Source organism: Grammomys surdaster, unplaced genomic scaffold (assembly GCF_004785775.1).
Source record: "Grammomys surdaster isolate TR1022 unplaced genomic scaffold, NIH_TR_1.0 133, whole genome shotgun sequence".
NCBI classification, from domain to species: Eukaryota; Metazoa; Chordata; class Mammalia; order Rodentia; family Muridae; genus Grammomys; species Grammomys surdaster.
Window position 1 is genome coordinate 570,780 of NW_021604591.1, and position 20,779 is coordinate 591,558.

At 46.4% G+C, this 20,779-nt stretch overlaps 1 protein-coding gene across 1 annotated transcript; it reads left to right on the forward strand.

Annotated features, from left to right (window-relative positions):
* The first annotated feature begins 2,207 nt into the window (after positions 1-2,207).
* On the forward strand, positions 2,208-13,971 carry Pcyox1 (prenylcysteine oxidase 1). The gene is made up of 6 exons (XM_028762364.1): positions 2,208-2,353; positions 3,188-3,394; positions 4,887-5,061; positions 8,060-8,271; positions 8,576-8,728; positions 11,253-13,971. The coding sequence occupies exons 1-6, from the start codon at positions 2,242-2,244 to the stop codon at positions 11,909-11,911; spliced, it is 1,518 nt and encodes a 505-aa protein (XP_028618197.1). The 5' UTR covers positions 2,208-2,241; the 3' UTR covers positions 11,912-13,971.
* Positions 13,972-20,779: the final 6,808 nt, after the last annotated feature.

Sequence of the window (20,779 nt, forward strand, 5' to 3'; positions counted from 1 at the left end):
GCTGCCATGACTAGCCAGCTTTTACTTTATTTTTGAGGCAGGGTCTCCCATTAAACTGGGAGCTTGCCAGTTAGGTTAGGTTGCCTGGCCAGCAGGCCCTAGAGATCATCCTGTCTTCCGGCATTGGAATTATAGCCACATGCTTTCAAATCCAGATTTTTACATGGGCTCTGGGGATCTGAACTCAAGTTCTCATGCTTGCAAACCTAGCATTTTACAGAGCGAACCATCTCCTCAGTACCCATTCTGTGTACACATTGTGTGTGTGTATGTGTGTGTTTGTGTTATAGTATGACATCAGTTTAGGGGAGAGGGAAAAAATAATTTGTCTTCATTTTTATGATTCCTTGTTTAAGACAGACCCTGAAACAAAACCACGTCAACAAGAGAAAAAATAACTCAAATGGTGGCATAGCCCTTTAGTCTCGGCACTCAGGAGTCGAGAGACAGGCAGATCCTTTGAGTTCAAGCCCAGTCAAAGCTACAGAGTGAGACCTTGTCTCAATAAATAAGAGGAAAAACAAACAGAAAATTGAAAGCTGCTCCTGGGAATGAATGGCTCTCCAGAAGCTGGTGTGGGATACAAGACACCTTCAAAGAGTAGTCAGCTTTTAGAGGCACGACAAGGTGTGAGATGGCAGCGAGGAGTTTGAGTTCCTGAGGCTGGAAACGAGAAGGCGAATACACTGCAAGAGAAAGATTCCAGGGTCAAGCTTCTTATGTGAATTTCTGGCTGATGAAAGTTTGTCAAATCCCAGCACACAGGAGGTAGAAAGAGTTACTTGAGATTCTGTTTTAAAAACAAAAATCTGTGGAAAAAACAAAACTACAAGATATTGACAGGTCTCAGCTGGCTAGAAGTGGGAACACCTTGTTCTATAATATAGCACAGCTCTCCCCACATCTGGAGGAGAAGCCTGGCTGGTTAGACTGCCCAGGGCAGAGGAACGCAGAAGCTGGGAACAAAGAGCTGACTGGTTTCGAAGTCACTTTCTTTGGGAAGGTTGGGGCATAGGGATATCGTTATCTGACCTGCTAACAGAGGCATATCACAGGCTAATAGAGGCATATCACCAGCTCCCTTTCCTAGGATGGTCAACCAGAAAATTTAGTTCACCTTGGTAGCATGCAACTTCCGAAGTGGATTCCCCTTTGATTTGACATGCTGTCCATCCACTCAGTTCAGTAGCTCAGGCCAAACTAGTAATGACTTCCTAGGAATTTTACTTAAGATGTCTAAAATTGCCTTTGGTGATAAACCCACATCCCTCAGGTAGAGAAAGGAGGAAAGAGCCCTTTGTCTTTGTGTGTGTGTTTATTTTTATTTATGTGTTTGTGTGTGTTCTGGTGCCCTGGAAGGTCAAAAGAAGATGACAGTTTCCCTGGCACTGCTGGGACAGGCAGTTGTCAGCCTCAGAAACTGAACTCAGTAGCACTCTTACTAGTCACTGAGTCATCTCACCTCTCCAGTGGTGTTTGTTTGTTTGTTTGTTTGTTTGTTTTGCTATGCTTAAAAGTGTGCCAGAAGAAGGTCCGGTGGAATAAATAGCAGGAAGTGCTCCTACCCACTGAGCCATGTCTCCAGCACCCCCCCAACACCCCCATACACCCTCCCTAGTGTTTTGTTTTTAGGTAATTAGAGGTAGGTGGATAGCATTTCTTGTATTTGAGTCTTCTCAATTGTCTTCAACTTGAAGACAGACCTTATGTGAGAGGCCCCTGTGGTGTTCTAACTTTATTAGTATGGACGTGGGTCCCGTGTTCTGCTTCCCTTACTTCACAATACCCCATTTCTCTTCTTTTTTTTTTTTTTGTCACGCAGCTGAGTCCCTGGAACAAAGTACTCACTTCAGAAATGTTTGCAGCCGGTTTGCCTGGTTTAGACTGAGATTGGCCACGTGCATTCTCTGCAAGCACGCGATTTGGGGGACTGCAGAGGGTATTTGTGAAGAAGGATGCATCTTCAGGAGAGGCGGGAAAGAAGGAGAGCTGAGGTGGGACTCAACCTGCACCTTGGATGTGAACTTCTGGGACCAGAGTAGACCTCGGGGGAGTGGGGAGGACACAGCGAATCAGGGTAAGGTATACAAGGTTGGCGAGCCTGGGGAGCAAAGGAGCAGGGTGGGGTGGGCGGGCGTGGCCGTGGGCCCTGGGGCGTGGCCTAGGCGGGGCGAACTCGCGCAGACGCATAGAGCAGGGTCTGCTGGCGGACCCGCGGTCAGTCTGCAGCTGCGGGAGGCCATGGGGCGCTTCGCCGCTGCACCGGTGGGCTCGCTGTTCGGGCTGGGGCTGCTGCTGTGTTGTCTGGGCAGTCTGGCGAGCGCCGAGCCCCGGGCTCCGCCGAGCAGGATCGGTAGGTGCGGGGGATACGGAGGCGCGGCGATGCCTAAGTCGGTCTTCCCGGGGCAGGGTGGAGATCGGGGTTCCGAGGACCGGGCCGTGCGCTCCCGAGTCTGGAGCGGTGCCACTGGAGGCGTGTGCTAGCCAGGGACTCGGTATCCGTGCAGCTCCAGCCTGGGTGGCCCTCAGCTCTAGGAGTTGGACGCCCTCGGAAGTCCTCCTCTAGCTACCCCTGAAGCTGAGTCTGTCTGTCCGGCAGATTGAGGCACTCAGACCCTGCACCGGGATCAGTCTGTCTTCCCTACCCACAGATCCCCTCCCCCGAGAAGGGCTGGGACCGCCTCCCCGCACCTGCGCTCTGCTTATGAGGCTGCAACTGCTGCAGCTAGCCGGAGAACCGGGTCTCTTCGTGGCTTTGGTTGTCTCTGGCTTTCATTCTTGGGTGTCTTTCGGGATAGTTCACTGTGTTGCGGCCTGAGAGAGACAAAGAACAAAGCTGGGCGAAGATGGCGGCGACTTTATTTAAATTGCATGCAGGAGGGGCCCATTCGTATTTCCACAGGAATTGGGCACAGGAGGGTCCGTGAGTCCGGTGGTGTCTCCACAAAGACCTGTGAGGATCTTTGGGCACCTTTTGACCTACTGTCAGTTTTTAACTTCATCTATAGCGCCTGTCTAGATTCACGGACTGTGTCTTCAGAGAGAACCCTGTCCTCAGGTTTCCCCAAGTTGTTAGTTTTAGTCTTGAGTAATGTCTATTATGGTTAATGGCTTTTCAAAAACAAAAGTCACGCTGCTAAGTGGGGAAACAAACGGTTCCTCTTTTCCTCTTCTCCCCTCCGTGTAGCAATAGTCGGTGCTGGAATCGGTGGTACTTCTTCGGCCTATTATCTAAGGAAGAAGTTTGGGAAGGACGTGAAGATTGATGTGTTTGAAAGAGAAGAAGTCGGGGGCCGTTTGGCCACTTTGAAGGTGCAAGGTCATGACTACGAGGCAGGGGGGTCAGTCATTCACCCCCTGAATTTGCACATGAAGCGATTTGTCAAAGAGCTGGGTATGTGATTTCATAGCACTAAGCAGCTTTATGTGTGACTGGCCGTGTGTGTTTTTCTAACACAGAGAACCAATGTTTCTGCTTTGTCTTCTACAGAGGAGTTGGTGAAACTGTTTCTCTTGGTGTGGGGTTTAGCAGTTGGTCCCAGCTTAGCTTTGAGCCACTCTCCTGTAATGAGACTCTAGCTATCTGTGTGGCATCAGCTCTCTGGAATTACAGCCATGGGGTGGAGTGAGAGTGACTCTTGCTGTCAATTCTTTAAAAAGAAAAAAATTTTTTAATTTTAAAAAGTTATATTTTAGCTATTTATTTTGTATAACTGTGGGGTTCGGGGTGTTGGTCTGAGTGCCACAGGGTGTGTATAGAGGTCAGAGGGCAACTGATCCAGTCAGTTCTTTCCTTCTACTGTGTGGGTCTCAGGAATTGAACTCAGGTGGTCAGGCTTGGCAGCAATCCATTTGGGAATGAGCCATCTTACTAGCCCCCTGGTGTCAGTTTTTAAACCCAGGGCTTTGAGTTGAGAAATCAGAGTGTTTTTGAGCTAGCAGAAACCTTAGAGTGTTCTGCGGCCAAGAAAGTGAGTTCCACGGGCTTCCAACACTTGGCTTGAAGTCACTCAAAAGGGTACAGAGACAGGTCCTCTCACAGGGACATACGATTGATACATTGCCAGCAGAGGAGCGGGCTGTGTTCTTCGGAAGTCTGGCAGGCCTCTGCAAGCCTTCTCTTAGGGAATATTGTGTAACTCTGGCCTTTTTCCATTTTCCTGAATTTCCCAGTTTTGCAGAGTAAGGTTCCAGTAGGGGTGGGATGTGTCTGACTCCTCAGCCGCCCTTCTCAGCCTGGCAGATGCTTCCCTCTCTGTGACTGAGACTAGTGGGTTTCATTTGGTACATGTGTGAGATCTTCTGACCTATCCCCTACTGTGTCCGTTTGTGGATGTTTGTGGATCGAGCAGTCAGTACTGTGTCCACACTGTTCTAAAAATAGAACTCTAATGTGTCTCCTGAGACCTGGGAATGGCCCCTAAGTCACTCACTCCAGAAAGTCCCTGACAGGTCTCCCAAATTCCCTTTTCCTTGGACCAATGTAGAAACCACTGGCCTACCTTTCCTCTAGTTTTGTCTTGCTTTGTATCATTTTAAGATTTATTTTATGCCGGGCAGTGGTGGCGCATGCCTTTGATCCCAGCACTTGGGAGACAGAGGCAGGTGGATTTCTGAGTTGGAGGCCAGCCTGGTCTACAGAGTGAGTTCCAGGACAGCCAGGACTACACAGAGAAACCCTGTCTCAAAAAACCTTAAAAAAAAAAAAAAACCTTAAAAAATTTTTATTTTATTATTTTATTTTATTTTTTTAAATTATGAATCTGTGTGTGTCGGGGGTGTTTGTCTGTGCAAGAGTTACAGGTGGTTGTAAGCTGCCCGACATGGTGCTCAGAACTGAACCCAGGTCTGAGCCGTCTCTCAAGCCCCTTCCTCTGTTTTGGCAGGTCTCTCCAGTGTTCCTGCTACAGGTGGCCTGGTGGGAGTGTACAATGGAAAGTCTCTGGTGTTTGAGGAGAGCAGCTGGTTTATAATCAACATGATTAAGCTGGTATGGCGCTATGGATTTCAGTCCCTGAGAATGCACATGTGGGTAGAAGATTTGCTAGACAAGTTCATGAGGTAACTATCCAGCGTCTGCTGGACGTAAGATCTGTCGGTCTGGGGGGCATTACAGTGTTGGTTTCCTGCACCAGTTCTAGCTAACCACCTGGTTAGGCAAAATGTTTTCACAGAAAACATACAGATCATTGGTCCGTTTGGGAGCGGGACGTGTCACATGTGTTTGCTTCTCAGTTGCACTTTGCAAGGGCTGAGATGTGGCTCAATGGTAGAACACTTGCGGGTCATGCCTGACCATCTCATTTAAGGAGTTGACTTTGTATGGAATCCAAGAGTGTCTGGCAACACTAAAGAAACGTTGGCAAAGAGTGATTCAGAAGTTGTGTTTGAACAACAACAACAGCCACAAAAAACCATGAGATCTCATGGCGGTCGGCTCCAGAGTCAGTGCTGTTGGCTGCTTTCTGCACGTGTGGAAGATAGAGTTGTCCGGGTTTTAAGTGTGGAAGGCCTTGAAAATGCTAAAGCTGGAGTTCCCTCCCAGGCTGACTGGAGTCTCACTGGCAATGCCTGCCTTGTGCTGGGGAACGAGATCCCGAGCATGTGTATGTGTATGAGCCTGTGTGTGTATATTTGCACAAGTCTGTGCAGGATCCTCCAGAGGCCAGAAGAGGGCATCAGATCACCTAGAACTGAAATTACAGGCATTGTGAATCTCAGGCTGGCTAGCCTCCTGAATGCTGGGATTATAGACATGAGCTACCTGGTATAGCTAGTTTTGTTTTTTCTTTCTTTATACTTTGAAAGATTTATCTGTTTTATGTGTATGAGTGTTTTGCCTGCATGTATATATGTACATCATGTGCATGGCACCTTAGCGTTCAAAGAGGGAGTGTGATCCCACAGAGATGGAGTTATGGTTGTAAACCACCACGTAGGTGCTGGGAACCAAACCCTGGTTCTCTGCAAGAGCAACAAGTGCTCTTAACCTCGGAGCCATCTCTCCAGAGGTTTTGTTGTTTAAATTTTGTTTATTTATTTCTTTGCCAGGTTTCTTTATTTGCAGTTAAAAACAAACGTTTATCTATGAATTTGAAGCTAGTCTTGTCTGTATAGTGAGTTCTAGGCCAGCCAAGGCTGCATAGTGAAACTCTCTCCAAAAACAAAAACTAACAACCCAACAAGCTGGATATGGTGGCCCACTTCCGTAATCCCAGCTCTTGGGAATCAGAGGCAGGCAGGTCTTTATGAATTCAGAACTAACCTGTTCTACTTAGTGAATTCCAGGCCTGCAAGGGCTGCATAGTGAGACCATGTCTTTAAAGAAAGAAAATGAAGTTATTACATGCTGGGTCTAGTAGCACAGGCCTGTAATCCTGGATACTTTGGTGGCTGAGGCCTAAGGATGTCATTGTAAAGTGATCTGGTCAACAGCGAGGTCAAGGTCAACCTGGACAGCCAAGTAGTAGTAAAAACAGGCTGGGGAGTCAGATGTGGCTCATTCCTGTAACCACAGGGCTTGGGCATGGAGGGAGGAGGAGCATCATGAGTTCAAGGTTAACCTCAGCTCATAGTGAACTTGAGGTCATTGTGAGCTGCTTGAGACTTGGTGTCAACACTCCCAATGAACCCCAAGTCAGGAGTTGGGGATCTTGTCACGATAGAGATACAGCTCGAGCCCCAGTGTAAAAAAGTATTTTTCTTTTTTAAATTTTATTTTAGTATTATTGTGTGTTGTATTTGATGGGAAAGTGGGTACACTTGTGCCCAGCATGCCCCAGAGGGCAGCTTTTGTGAGTCCGTTCTCTTTCCACATGGGCTTTCGGCATTAAACTCAAGTCATCAAGTTGTAAGGCAAAGTGCATCTTACCTGCTGAGCCATCTTGCCATCCCTGTTTCTTTCTTTTAATGTCAGATTAAGCATTCTAGACTTGTAAGTGAGAAATACTAATTTTGGTATTAATATTAACCAAAGACAAACTTTTTAGGGCTTACGGGTAATACAAAAATTTTATTTTAAGGAACTAAAACAGAGGCAGGTAGGTCAGTTATTCGTTTTACTAGTCTGGGTGTAAATCCTTTCCTTGATCATGGAACTGGGAATGGAGTGAGTAAAGACTTTAGGAAGGTCCACAGGCTCTCCTGCTGGTGAGAGAAGGCAGCTTTGTCACGGTTAACGTGGAGGGTGATGTTTGGTAGGGGCAGGGCAGGTGGGGAGGATTGAGCCTGGTGCCGATAGAACTGAAGAATGAAGAATAAGGACAAGGCATATTGCGTTAGCCCAGGCAGGACCTTGAGCTTGTGTGTAGCTGAGGATGACCGTGAACTTCTGACTGTCCTGTTGACACCTCCTCTGAGGGCTGGGATTACAGGTGTGCACTGCCATGCCCAGTTTTATGTGATGCTGGGGGCAGTTAGTCCCAGGACTTTGTGTGAGCTAGATAGGCGCTCTGTCAGCTCAGCTATATCCCCAAGACATGCACGCCTCTTTGAAAATGTCCCATTGAGCATGTTTAAGAGCACAGATGTCTTGAGGTGGAAGGCAGAGGGGAGCAGGGGGCCGAGAAAGATGAGACCGGGCTGTGCCCCAGCTGACTGGTAGGAACTCATCAAAAGCAAAAGAATTACAGATGATTGTGAGCTGCCATGTGGGTGCTGGGAACAGAACTTAGTCCTAAATCAGGTGGTGGTGGCACAAACCTTTACTTTTAGCACTTGGGAGGCAGAGGCAAGCAGATCTCTGTGTTTGAGGCCAGTCTAGTCTACCGAGGGAGTTCTGGAACATCCAGGGCTACACAGAGAAACTCTGTCTCAAACAGAACAAAACAAGAACCCAAGTCCTCTGCAAGAGCAGCAAATGCTCTTAACTGTTGAGCCATATTTCTAGCCCCATTATTATTATTATTATTATTATTATTATTATTATTATTTAGAGTTTCACTGTGTATTCCAGGGTGTCCTGCCATTTGCAAAGCCTGGTATCAGTTGCCTTTTTCTGATGCTGTTTGTAGCTCCATGTCCCGAGTGGCGTTTAATGGCTGTTTCTCTTTTTCACAAGGATCTATCGTTACCAGTCCCATGACTATGCCTTCAGCAGTGTAGAAAAGTTGATGCACGCCATCGGAGGGGATGACTATGTCAAACTGCTTAACCAAACTCTCCGTGAAAACCTGAAGAGAGCAGGTTTCTCTGAGACGTTCCTCAACGAGATGATCGCTCCTGTCATGAAGGTCAATTTTGGCCAAAGCACCGACCTCAACGCCTTTGTGGGTAAGTCAGAATTGGAGGAAACCAGGGATAGCCAGAGCTAAGGGGCTGAGCCACTGGTGGGAAGTCTGATTTCTTAGTGTCTCAGGCATTTTTACTGACATAGTTTATTTCTATCTGTGATTTGTTAGCAGTAGAAGGGCCTGTGCTTCTGTTAGTTCCAGTGCCTTTCAGTTGATCAAGACCTTTGCCCCTGAGGGTCATCTGACAGTGTCTGGAAGCATTTGGGGCAGATATCTAAGTGGTCAGGATCAGGCGACTTACCTGACTAAGACAATTAAAGCATGTGTTTGCTCCCTCCTGACAGGAGCGGTGTCGATGACGGCTGCCGATTCCAACCTTTGGGCAGTGGAAGGCGGTAATAAAATTGTTTGCTCAGGGCTCCTTCAGGCCTCTAGCAGCAATCTTATATCTGGTTCTGTAATGTCAATCGAGGAGAAGACAAGGGCCAAACAGACAGGTGAGGCTGAACTTTGATTTTTCCATTATTCTTGCAAAAAACAAAAAACAAAACAAAACAAACCACTAAACAGTTCTAGGAGAAAATCTCACATGCATACATACACAATTTTTTCTTTAAAAAACATTTTTTAAAAGATTTATTTATTATATATACACCATTCTACCTGCATGTATGTCTGCAAGACAGAAGAGGGCATCAGATCTCATTACAGGTGGTTGTGAGCCACCATGTGGTTGCTGGGAATTGAACTCGGGTCCTTTGGAAGAACAGCCAGTGCTCTTAACCTCTGAGCCATCTCTCCAGCTCCCTCACGTGATTTTTTCTTTCATGTGTGTAGGTATGTTTTATTGTGTATATGTGTACTATAGGCATGGAGTACCCTCAGGGCCAAAGAGGGCCTCAGATGCTTTGGAAATGGAGTTACAGATGGTTATGAACCACCATGTAGATGCTGGAAATCCAGTCTAGGCCCTCTGCTAGAACATCCAGTGCTCTTAACCACTGAGCCATCTATCCACCCTTCCTCCCCCCCCCCCTTTTTTTTTAAAGATAGGGCTTTTCTATCTAACTCTGGCTGTCCTGGAACTCACTGTATAGACCAGGTTGGCCTTGAACTTATAGAAATCCACCTGCCTCTGCCTCCTGAATGCTGGGATTAAAGTTGTCACCACCAAAACCAAACCTACCACCACCCCCCCCCCCAAAAAAAAAAACTAGCTTGTCGTTGTTGCACGGGTAATGGGGATTTGAACTCAAGTCCCACAATTCTATAACTTCTCATAGCTTCTATTCAGTAAGAACAAAACGTGGAACATTCTCTTTGAAGATGAGGTTTTTTTCCATATCCCATGAGCCATGGTCATGCCCTTTAGCACAGCTGGGAACATTTCTGCATGAGCAGTGTGAAGTTCTACTGTTTGGGAACTTTGTAAAAGATGCCAGAAGAATAGATTTTCTGGACTAGGGTGATGGCTCAGTTGGTAAGAGCACCTGCTGCAGAAACATGAGGACCTGAGTTCAAATCCTTAGTACCCATGCTTCGAAAAGCTAGATGACCCTTGTGTACACCTGGAATCCCAGTACTGTAAAGAGTATAGACAAATAATGCTGGGACTTGCTGCTAACTACAGGTTAATAAGAGACCTTGTCTCAAGGGAATAAGGCAAAAAGCAATAGAATAGCACACCCCATGCACTCCTCTAGTCTTTGTGTGCATACCCATATGCATACACGTACGTACATAGCTGTGCATATATACCTGTGTGCTCACCCCCCCTACACACACAAATCATAGTAGGCTGGGTGTATATCTTAGTTGGTAGAGCACTTTCCTAGCATGCATGAAGCCATGGGTTTGACCTGCAGAATTGAAGAAGTTAGGTGATGGCACCGACCTTACCATCCCAGTACTCCAGAAGTGTAGGCAGGAGAATCAGAAGTTGAAGGTTATCTTTGGCAATGTAGTGAGTTTGAAGGCAGCCTGAGCAACATGAGAGAGACACTGTCTCAAAAACACAAGCAGGGTGAGGAAGATGAGAGTCCTTTTGTAACATGCTTGCCGTGCAAGCACGGGAGCTTGACTTTTATCCCAGCACCCACATACAAAGCTGGGCATTTTGTCAAGTGCTTGTAATTGTGATGCCGGGTAGGGGGTGTGGTGGGGAGTAGAGGCTGGGGAATCCTTGAGGTTCACTGGTAGCCAGCTTAGCCTTGTTAGTGAGCTACAGTGAGAGAGAAACAAGGTGGGGGGCTGGAGAGATGACTCAGTGTTACAAGCACTTGCTGAAAGAACCTCAGTTCAGTTCCCAGCACCATCATGGCAGCTCACAGTGGCTTGTAACTTCAGTTCCAGTGGATCTGACCCCTTTTCTGGCCGCCACAGGTACCAGGCATGTACTTGGTACAGAGACATACATATGGACAAATATTTCTATAAATAATAATAAATCTTTTTTTTTTTTACGATTTACTTTATTTATAAGGTACACACTGGCCGGGTGGTGGTGGCGCACGCCTTTAATCCCAGCACTTGGGAGGCAGAGGCAGGCAGATTTCTGAGTTCGAGAGTTCGAGGCTAGCCTGGTCTACAGAGTGAGTTCCAGGACAGCCAGGGCTATACAGAGAAACCCTGTCTGGAAAAAACCAAAAAAAAAAAGAGTACACACTGTAATTGTTTTCAGACACACCAGAACTGAGCATTGGATCCCATTACAGATGGTAATGAGCCACCGTGGGATTTCTGGGAATTGAACTCAGAACCTTTGGAAGAGTAGTCAGCACTCTTAACTGCTGAGCCATCTCTCCAACCCAAATAAATAAATCTTAAAAAAAAGAGAAAGACGGAACCCAAGATAGACAACTCCTGCGGGGGATGACATTTGAGGTTAGCCTCTGGCCTCCAAATACAAACATACACTTGTACACGTACACAAAGAAGACCAAAAATGCTATAGAATTATTTGTAGAAGGCCTGAAATTGAGTGTTAGCACTAAGAGCTGCGTGCTTGTCCGTGCCCTCTAGGAAACCCCACAAAGATGTACGAAGTGGTATATAAAACAGGATCTGAGACCCACTCTGACTTCTACGACATTGTCCTCGTGGCTGCTCCATTGAACAGGAAGATGGCCAACATAACTTTCCGAAATTTTGATCCACCCATTGAGGAATTCAACGATCCGTATCAACACCTGGTGACAACTTTCATCAAAGGAGAACTCAATTCCACTCTCTTCAGCTCCAGACCCAAGGATCAGTTTGGCCTCTCTGCGATTCTTGTCACTGAAGACTCAGAGATGTTTATTAACAGCCTGTCCATTGTGGGCTCTGTAAGACACAAGGAGGGTCCCCCACCGGCGGTGGATGGCATGCATGTGTGGAAGACCTTCTCCAGGGACATCCTCACCAAAGAACAAATTTCAAAGCTCTTCCTGTCCTACGATTATGCTGTGCGGAAGCCATGGCTGTCCTATCCTCACTATGAGCCTCCTCAGAAGTGTCCCTCCATCATCCTCCACGACCGGCTCTATTACCTCAACGGCATTGAGTTTGCCGCCAGCTGCATGGAGATGAGCGCCATTGCTGGCTACAACGCCGCTCTCCTTGCCTACCACCGCTGGAACGGCAATGACGACATGATTGATCAGGACGACCTGTATGAAAAGCTTAAGACGGAGCTGTAACAGAGCACTGCCCCTCCCCAGAGCACCCTGCTCTCCAAGGACGGAGTCAGCAGAGAGGATTTTGAATCTTTCCCAGCAGTCCTCATGTGGGTCATGAGAAAACACAATGTTCCTGTTCTTCAGTCAGAATGTCTTCACTCTTTGATTTTGGGGGAGGCGCAGGGGGATTGAACCTAAGGCCCCGTGCATGCTGGGCAAGTGCTCTATCACTGAGCTGAGCTCCACCCCTAGCCCTCTTTTGTGTTTTTTCTTTTAAGACTGGGTCTCACTAAGTTGTCCAGGTGGAATCCTCCTGCCTCAGCTTCTGGAGGGCCTGGGATTACAGGCCGTCCACATTAGGCCTGGCTGTTAACTGTTTGGAGAAACATTGGAGTGTTTCCAGGCTTGTCTGGTTTGAAGGGTCACCTGGAACTCGATAGACACCTAGGCTGGGGTCAGTGGGCTGGTGTGGGCCTGGGTTTGTTTAGATTGTAATCTTTTTCTCTTTCTTTTCTTCTTTGGGGGATGTTACAACTAGGTCTTAGTCTGCACCCCAGACCAGAACTCATTATGCAGCCCAGGCTGGTCTTTAAATCACACCAGTCCTCCTATGTCAGCCTCCTGTGTGCTGGGATTACAGGTGTTTCCCAGTTCTGGCAGTTTACACTCTTGATGAAAATGTTCTTAAGCCTGAAGTCATGACTTAAGAATGTGACTTTTAATTGCTTCTGTCTTGGCTTTATCAGGGATAGATTCAGAGATAGAAACAGAGATATCCTGTGATTGGGAACTAAATATAAGCTATTAAATCGAGAAACTGGCATTGTAATACAAGGTCCTCATATGAGGAGTTCAGTTTTCCTATACTATGGGGATTGAACCCAGGACCCTGAGTATCCCAGACAAATGTTCTACCACTGAGCTACATTGCCAGACTCAAGAGCTTCAGGACCAACATCCAGAGAATGGAATTTCCTAGGTTGAGGATGGGGTCTTGGCTCTATAGCTTTGTTGAGTTCAAGTTCCTCGCATGCAGCCAAGGGTGAGCAAGTCCTGGGTGTCAGGGTTAAACCATCTATAGCGAGCTCTGAGTGCCTTAAAAGTGCTAAGCCACACAGATCATGACCATAGCAGACTCGTGCCAGACGTGACTGGCTGCTCAGTGGTGACTCAGCTGTGGTCTCCATGGGAACGAGCACTAGAGCAGAGGCAGCCTGAGTGAGCCCAGAGCAGTTGGCCTTAGAACCAGGTCTTCATGGCCACTTGAGTTCAGAGGGAAGAGCATCAGCTGCTGGGCATGCTCAGTGAGGGGCCATTGCTGCAATCTTAAGACAGTGGCTCTCAGTTGGAGCTGCATGTGGGAGTCAGGTTTCTCGTGTAGATGAGCTCAAGAAATCTAGTGTTTGGGCTACTCCTCAGAGGTCACCAGTGACTGTCATAGCTGCCTAGTATTAAGTGAAAAAAAGTAATTTTGCTTGATTGGTGGTACATGCCTGTTATCTGTACTTCTGTGACAAAGCAAGAGAGTCACGAGTTCAAGGCCAGCCTGGGCTGTGGCAACACCCTATCTCAAGGAATAAAAAACTCTCCTCACCGGATTATAGCGTTGCTTCAATAAAGTGGTCTAAAAAAAAAAAAAAAAACCTGATTGTTAAAAATTATTTTTCCTCGCTCTAGCTGTGGGAATTAACAATGTGTGGAGAAAGCAGCCATGATAATTTGATATAGTGACAGAAATTAAATTCATAGTTTAATCAGAAGGTTGGGTTTTTCTAATTTGTTCAGAGACATTTGTATTTTTTTCCTGTTGTGTTAAGGAATGTGGTTTGTCAAAAATACAACACTCTTGTGGCTTTGTACAGTGGCTCCTCATCTGAGGGGGTGTGTTTCATGACCCCCAGCGGGCACCCGGAACTGGGAAGCAGTGAGCCCCACATGTTCTATTTTCCACATGTACAATATACCTGTGATAAAGTGTTAATTTATAAATTCGGCACAGTAAGAGATTAACCACAATAGTTATAAAATACAAGAATTGTAACAATTCATCATAATGGGAGTCGATTAAAACTTACAACTTATTTCTGGTCTTTTTCTTTTTTTCTTTTTTAAAGGGTAAGGAGGGGAGCAGTTGACTTACTAAGCAAAGTATTATCAGCTAACCTTTACGCTTATTGGTCCTGAGTAAGGTAAGGGGGTGGTGGATGGGTGATGAACATGGGAGTTTTAGAACATTGGGACAACAGCATGAATATTATAATCATAACTTTTTGGCTTATAGCATTCTTCAGTATCAGTCACAAAAATCACAGTGAGCTCATACATAGGTGCAGGAAGTGCTGCCCAGTGGTTAGCTCTGACTCGAGCCAGTTAACAGTTCATACTCATCTTCGATGAGTCCTACATAAAGCTTTGTGGAATTTGCTAAGATTAGTAAACCTCATTCAGAACTTAACAGGGGATGTGATCAGCGTGTCCTTGAGCCAAGTCCCTTCTCTGTGTCAATGACTGGCAGGCATGTTACAGCAACAATATGGAAAACGCAGTGACTTCAGCTGTTCTGCAGGGGTCAGACCATACTTGTCCATGTAGGGAACATGGAGTATTGGGGTTTAGACTTCGAATGTTTGTATAAACATTCAAGCTCGAACCAGTGGTCTGGATTGACATTCTTTGTTTTGTTTTGTTTGGTTTGGTTTTTTGAGACAGGGTTTCTCTGTGTAGCCCTGGCTGTCCTCAAACTCACTCTGTAGACCAGGCTGGCCTCAAACTCAGAAATCCACCTGCCTCTGCCTCCCAAGTGCTGGGATTAAAGGCGTGCGCCACCACCGCCCGGCCCTGAACCAGTGGTCTGATTGTTATAGTGTGAGAATTTTTGTTCAGCTCTCATCTTGCTCCTCCCCACGCTAGTTCCTCACAGATGAACAACCAAATCTTTGACAAGGGACGAAGCTAATGTGGCGCTTCTGAACAGAGGCATGGAGGGGCCCTTGTCAGCCTTAGTGATCTGCCGTAGGGTTGTGAAATTAACTATAAGGCATAGATGGTTCTGCAGGCAGTTTGTAGTGGGAGAGAGTTGTTATGAGGGACTGAAGGCTGGACTATGATGAAGGCTGAGAGGTCCTTGGTAGTAGGAAGCAAGCAGGCTTGATGCTGTTGGTGACAGTTGACACCTCTGAGACAGCACCATCAGGAACCTAATGGCCTGTGATCTGGAAGATTCCAATGGTACTAGAAGGATAAGTAAGGAAAGGCTGGAAAGAAGTGTGCTGATGAGCAGACCCCAGAGAGGTGGTAACTAGGAAATCCAGCCCTACGACTGATCCCCAGGAGCCACTTCTCAGAGCTCTCCCTTTCATCAGATGTCTGTCCTTTTAGGGTTCTAGTTGCATCTGTATGTCCAAAATTGACTGGGATAGACACAGCAGTCTTCTGCCAGAACCAGCCATGAACCCCTTGTGGCTCCATAAGTATGACCAAGACATGGTTTTGAAGCAGCACTGAGGCAGAAGCAGCCTGGTCATGAAGGGCCTGAAGCAGTGGTTCTCAATTTTCCCGGTGCTGAGACCTTTTAATACAATTCCTTAGGCTGTGGTGACCCCTAACCCTAAAATTATTTTTGTTGCCACTTTTATAACTGAAATGTTGCTACTGTTATGAATCATGATGTAAATGTCTAGTATGTAGGATATCTGATATGTGACCCCTGTGAAAGGGTGGTTTGATCTCCAGAGGGGTTGTGACCCACAGGTTGAGAACCACTAGCTTACAAGGTCATTGAGATATGATCTAGTTTCATGGCTAACCTGACTGACAAGTTATGGCAAGCATAGGAAGAAACCTGTATCCACTCGTCGATGGTCTTAAGATTTCAGCAGGGTTGGAGAGATTGCCCGGTAGTTAAGAGACTGGCTGCTTTTCCAGGAGACCCAAGTTTTATTCCCAGCAGCCCCATGATGGCTCACAACTTTCTGTACAGGTTTCAGGGGATCCAATGTGGGCCTAGGTGTGCATGTAGTGCACAGATGTACACACAGGCACAAAACCTGTATAAATAAAAATATATTACATAAAAAGATCAGCCTGGCCGGGCAGTGGTGGCGCACGCCTTTAATCCCAGCACTTGGGAGGCAGAGGCAGGCGGATTTCTGAGTTTGAGGCCAGCCTGGTCTACAGGGTGAGTTCCTGGACAGCCAGGGCTAAACAGAGAACCCGTCTCAAAAAAACAAAAACAAACAAACAAACAAAAAGATCAGCCTGAGCCAGGTGTGGTGCACATACTTTTTAATCCTAGCAGACAGGAAGCAGAGCCAGGTGGATTCCTTTGAGTTCTAGGCTGGGAGCAGCCACATAGTGAAACCCTGTCTCAAAAAAAACACAAAGTGCCGGGTGGTGGTGGTGCATGCCTTTAATCCCAGCACTTGGGAGGCAGAGGCAGGTAGATTTCTGAGTTCGAGGCCAGCCTGATCTACAGAGTGAGTTCCAGGACAGCCAGAACTACACAGAGAAACCCTGTCTTGAAAAACAGAACAAGCCGGGCGGTGGTGGCGCACGCCTTTAATCCCAGCACTCGGGAGGCAGAGGCAGGCGGATTTCTGAGTTCGAGGCCAGCCTGGTCTACAGAGTGAGTTCCAGGACAGCCCGGGCTATACAGAGAAACCCTGTCTCGAAAAACCAAAAAAAAAAAAAAAAAAAAGAAAAACAGAACAAAACAAAACAAAAAAACACAAAGCAAGAAATGCCCTCTCATCTAGCATCTGATGTATTTTTTCCAGCATAATATTTTTACTGATTATTTGGGAATTCCACATCCCTGTTCTCTGAGGTCTGCCAACCCCAACCCTGTGACCTCCCCTTAAAAATGAAGGAGGAGGAGAAGAGGAAGAAGAGGGAGAGGAGGAGGAAGAAGAGGAGGAAGAGGAGGACGAAGAAGAGGAAGCAGCAGCACTGACAACCAAAACCCAAAACATAAGTTAAAGAGCATGGTCACACTCTCAGTGGCCAGCCTCTTAAAAGAAATCTGAGTCCTTTCCCACCTGCACCCTAACCAGAAGCCATCAATTTTGTAAAGTTACACTTCAGCATCTTTTTTTTTGTTTGTTTGTTTTGTTTTTTTCGAGACAGGGTTTCTCTGTATAGCCCGGGCTGTCCTGGAACTCACTCTGTAGACCAGGCTGGCCTCGAACTTAGAAATCCGCCTGCCTCTGCCTCCCAAGTGCTGGGATTAAAGGTATGCGCCACCACCGCCCGGCTACACTTCAGCATCTTTATCACAATTTTTAAGAAATCTCTTTGATGGTTTCCTGTCTAGGCTGTTACGTTTTAGGGACAGGGTCGGGGTAGGACTTGTCACAGAAGCTTTCTATGTCTTTCATACTCAACTGTGAGTCTGCAGTCATCAATACAACTGCAGAAGTAGCGTCCTTGCCCTTTACAGTCAGCGGGAACACAGTTCATGGTCTTCCACACGGTTTCTGTCGACATTGTAGACCCCAGACATCCACATGGTCTTCAACATAAGCATGTGTCACAGACCTCAACATAGTCTTTGACAAAAAAGTCCGAAAACATCAACTCCACCCTCTGCTGCAGCATGCCTGCACCCCTCTCCTACCCTGCCCCAGACACCATCATAGCCTTCAGTGGCAGCACACACTACAGACAGACAAATGGCCTTTAGTGGTAACACAAACCTTGGACATCAACATAACCTGCATCTGAAGTATTTTAATGTGAACCCCAGTGCTTGGCATCATGGTGAAGACCTTGCTTTGAGTTTGGGTGACTTCTCTGGGCTTACCCAAGCTGTCCATGCTCTGCCGATTGCAGGAACTTCTTCCTGTGGAGATCAGAACTTCACATATCCTGGGCAAGCGCTCTACCATCTGAGCCACACCTCCAGCCCTCATTCTTTTTTTTTTTTAATTTTGTTTAATTTCCCTCCTTTATAGGTGCATCTGTGTATATATACATACACATATGCATATACGTGTGTATATATATATATATTTGTTCCACATTTTCTCTGTCCATACACTCACTGATGAACGCCTGGCATTCCGTGACTTTGCTGTTGTGGATAGCACTATAATAAACATGGATGTGGCCGGGCGGTGGTGGCGCACGCCTTTAATCCCAGCACTTGGGAGGCAGAGGCAGGTGGATTTCTGAGTTTGAGGCCAACCTGGTCTACAGAGTGAGTTCCAGGACAGCCAGGGCTACACAGAGAAACCCTGTCTCAGAAATCCAATAAATAAATAAATAAATAAATAAACAAACAAACATGGATGTGTGAGTATATCTGTGTCCTTTGGATACATACCTGGAAATGGCATAGCCAATGATTGGTTCATTTCTGAGTTGTTGGCTTTCTCGGTTGTTTTTTTTTTTTTAATTGTCATTGTTTTTATTATTGTTAGTATTTAAACGGGTCTCACATGTAGCCTTGACTGGTCTAGCAGTTGCTATGTAGACCAGGCTAGTCTTAAAATCACAGAGATATGCCTACTTCTAACTCTGGAGTGCTGAGATTAAAAGTATGTGCCACCATGCTGGCAACTATACTTTAAAATACAGAGCCACTGGTCCTGCTGGATAACTCTGGAAAGTCCTCCCACAGAACCAGAGGGTTGATAGGCAAATAACTTTGCCAAGCAAATGGAGACTGAGCCTGAGCAGTAGCAATCCCCCCAGTCCCCAGTAGGCTTCCCCGGTACTAAGTGGAGACTCCCCCACCCCACTCTCGTAGAAGCAACTTCCTTGGCACTACAAGCCTTGGCACCAAGGAAGAACATCCATCCATCCATCATTTATTTATGTATTGATTTTCTAAGACAGGGTTTCTCTGTGTAGTTCTGACTGTCCAGGAACTCGATCTGTAGACCAGGCTGACCTCGAACTCAGAAATCCACCTGCCTCTGCCTCCCGAGTGCTGGGATTAAAGGCATGAGCCACCACCATGTGGCTCTTCTCTTCCCTTTATTTAGCTGCAAGACAACTGTCCCCCCAAAGCCTCTTCTAACTGGAAGTAAATTTCCCTTTCCTGTTTCTCACCGGTTCTTCTGCCTGTTTTCCTCTGGTTAAGACTGCTGAGGAGTGTACACTGGGATTTCTGGAAATGCTGTCTCTGGAACTCCAGTGTTCAAACTGGGACGGCCAACCCTGAGGTGAGTGCCATGCCCACAAAGCTGAGGTAGAGTGTATCCTACACTGAAGGATGGTAAGGCCTTCCCACACAGATGTTAACTTGTTTCAGGGGGTTCTTTTTTATCCTTGTTCTGGGGCTGGCCCTGGCAGCTTTGCTGGTCCTGGCAGCTTTGCTAGCCCTGGCAGCTTTGCTGGCCCTGGCAGCTTTTTGCCACTATCTGGCGAAGCACAGAAACCTTTCTTATGAGTTCATAGTGCTTTAGATCAATGCCACTGCACATCCTCTCCAGCACTGCTAGGAAACCCTGCCTGCTCCTTTTTTCCCCCATTTGTTGTCCTGGGGACTGAACCAGGTGAAAGCTATACAGCCAGCTTATCCTCTTTTCCTTTTTGTTTGAATTCTTTGGGCTTTTTGAGCCTCAGGACATTTTTTTAAAAATACATTTTACATTTTTACGTATGTGTATGTGTGTGTGTTGTGGAATCTTTTTGAAACAAGCACTCCAAACATATGACAGTGGAAAAGGAGTAGTCCAAAGAAACCCAGGATAGCTCCTAAACGGGCTCTGTCCTGGATCCAGCTTCTATTTTCATTTTATACTCTAAACCCACTAGACCGGTGAACAAGCCACTGAGATGTTATGGAAGCGTACTTGGCAGTCTGTCTTTTGTTTTTAAAGGGATATATTATAGTCGACAGTGTAAGCTTATGTGGTCAGATTGTTACGGGCAATGTGTTAGCCAGGGTCCTCTAGAGTCATGGAACTTATGGACTGTCGCTATATAGTAAGGGAAATGACTGGAATGACTTACAGTCTTCAGGCCCAACAACAGACGGCTGTGATTGAGAAGTCCAAGTTTACTGTATAAGCTGGAATCCTGAAGAATTAGGTTCTGATAGATGAGCTGGCAAGTAAGTGCAAGCAAGTGAAGAAGAACTCCTTCCTTCTTCCACTGTCCTTAAGTAGGCCTCCAGCAGAGGGTGTGGCCCAGATTAAATGTGTGTACCACCGTGCCCCAACCCAAACTTTTCTTTACTTGGAACTTGCTCTGTCCCTGGAAGGCCTTGAACTGAGAGATCTGCTTGCCTCTGTCTCCTAAAGGCATGTATCACCTTGCCTGGGCCTAAGCTTTTCATGGCTACTATGCCTCAAGATCTGGATCAAAAGCCTATGTTTTCCAGTCTTAAAATCTGGGTCACAGGTATGCCCTCCGTGTCATTCTAGATAGCATGCCAGAGAACAAGAAGTACAGCTTTTTAAGTAACTCTAATAGTCTTTTTTACCTTGTTTTACTTCAGTATACGTGCATGCATTTATGGGGATGTCCACGGAGGTCAAAAGAGGGAGTTACAGGCCAATGTGGGTGTTGGTAGCTGAACTTAGATCCTCTAGGAAGAACAGCAAACCTCTTAACCACTGAACCATCTCTCTAGCTCTTTAGGCCATTTTGTTTTATTTGAGACATGGTTTTTCAATGGCACCTTGACTGTTTCGGAACTATGTAGACCAGGCTAGCCTTGAACTCAGAGTTCTGCCTTTGCCTCCTGAATGTTGGGACTAAAAGGCATATTACAACATGCCTGGCTTTAGGCCATTTTTTAAAAAAAAGAAAAAAAATATGAACATTTCAGACTTTTTGATGCTGGGTCAAGAGATATAAGATATGCATAGGCACCAGCCTGGTTGGAGAACCCTTCTGTAATTTGTAACTATGCAGAATAGTAAGTCTAAACCATCAGGA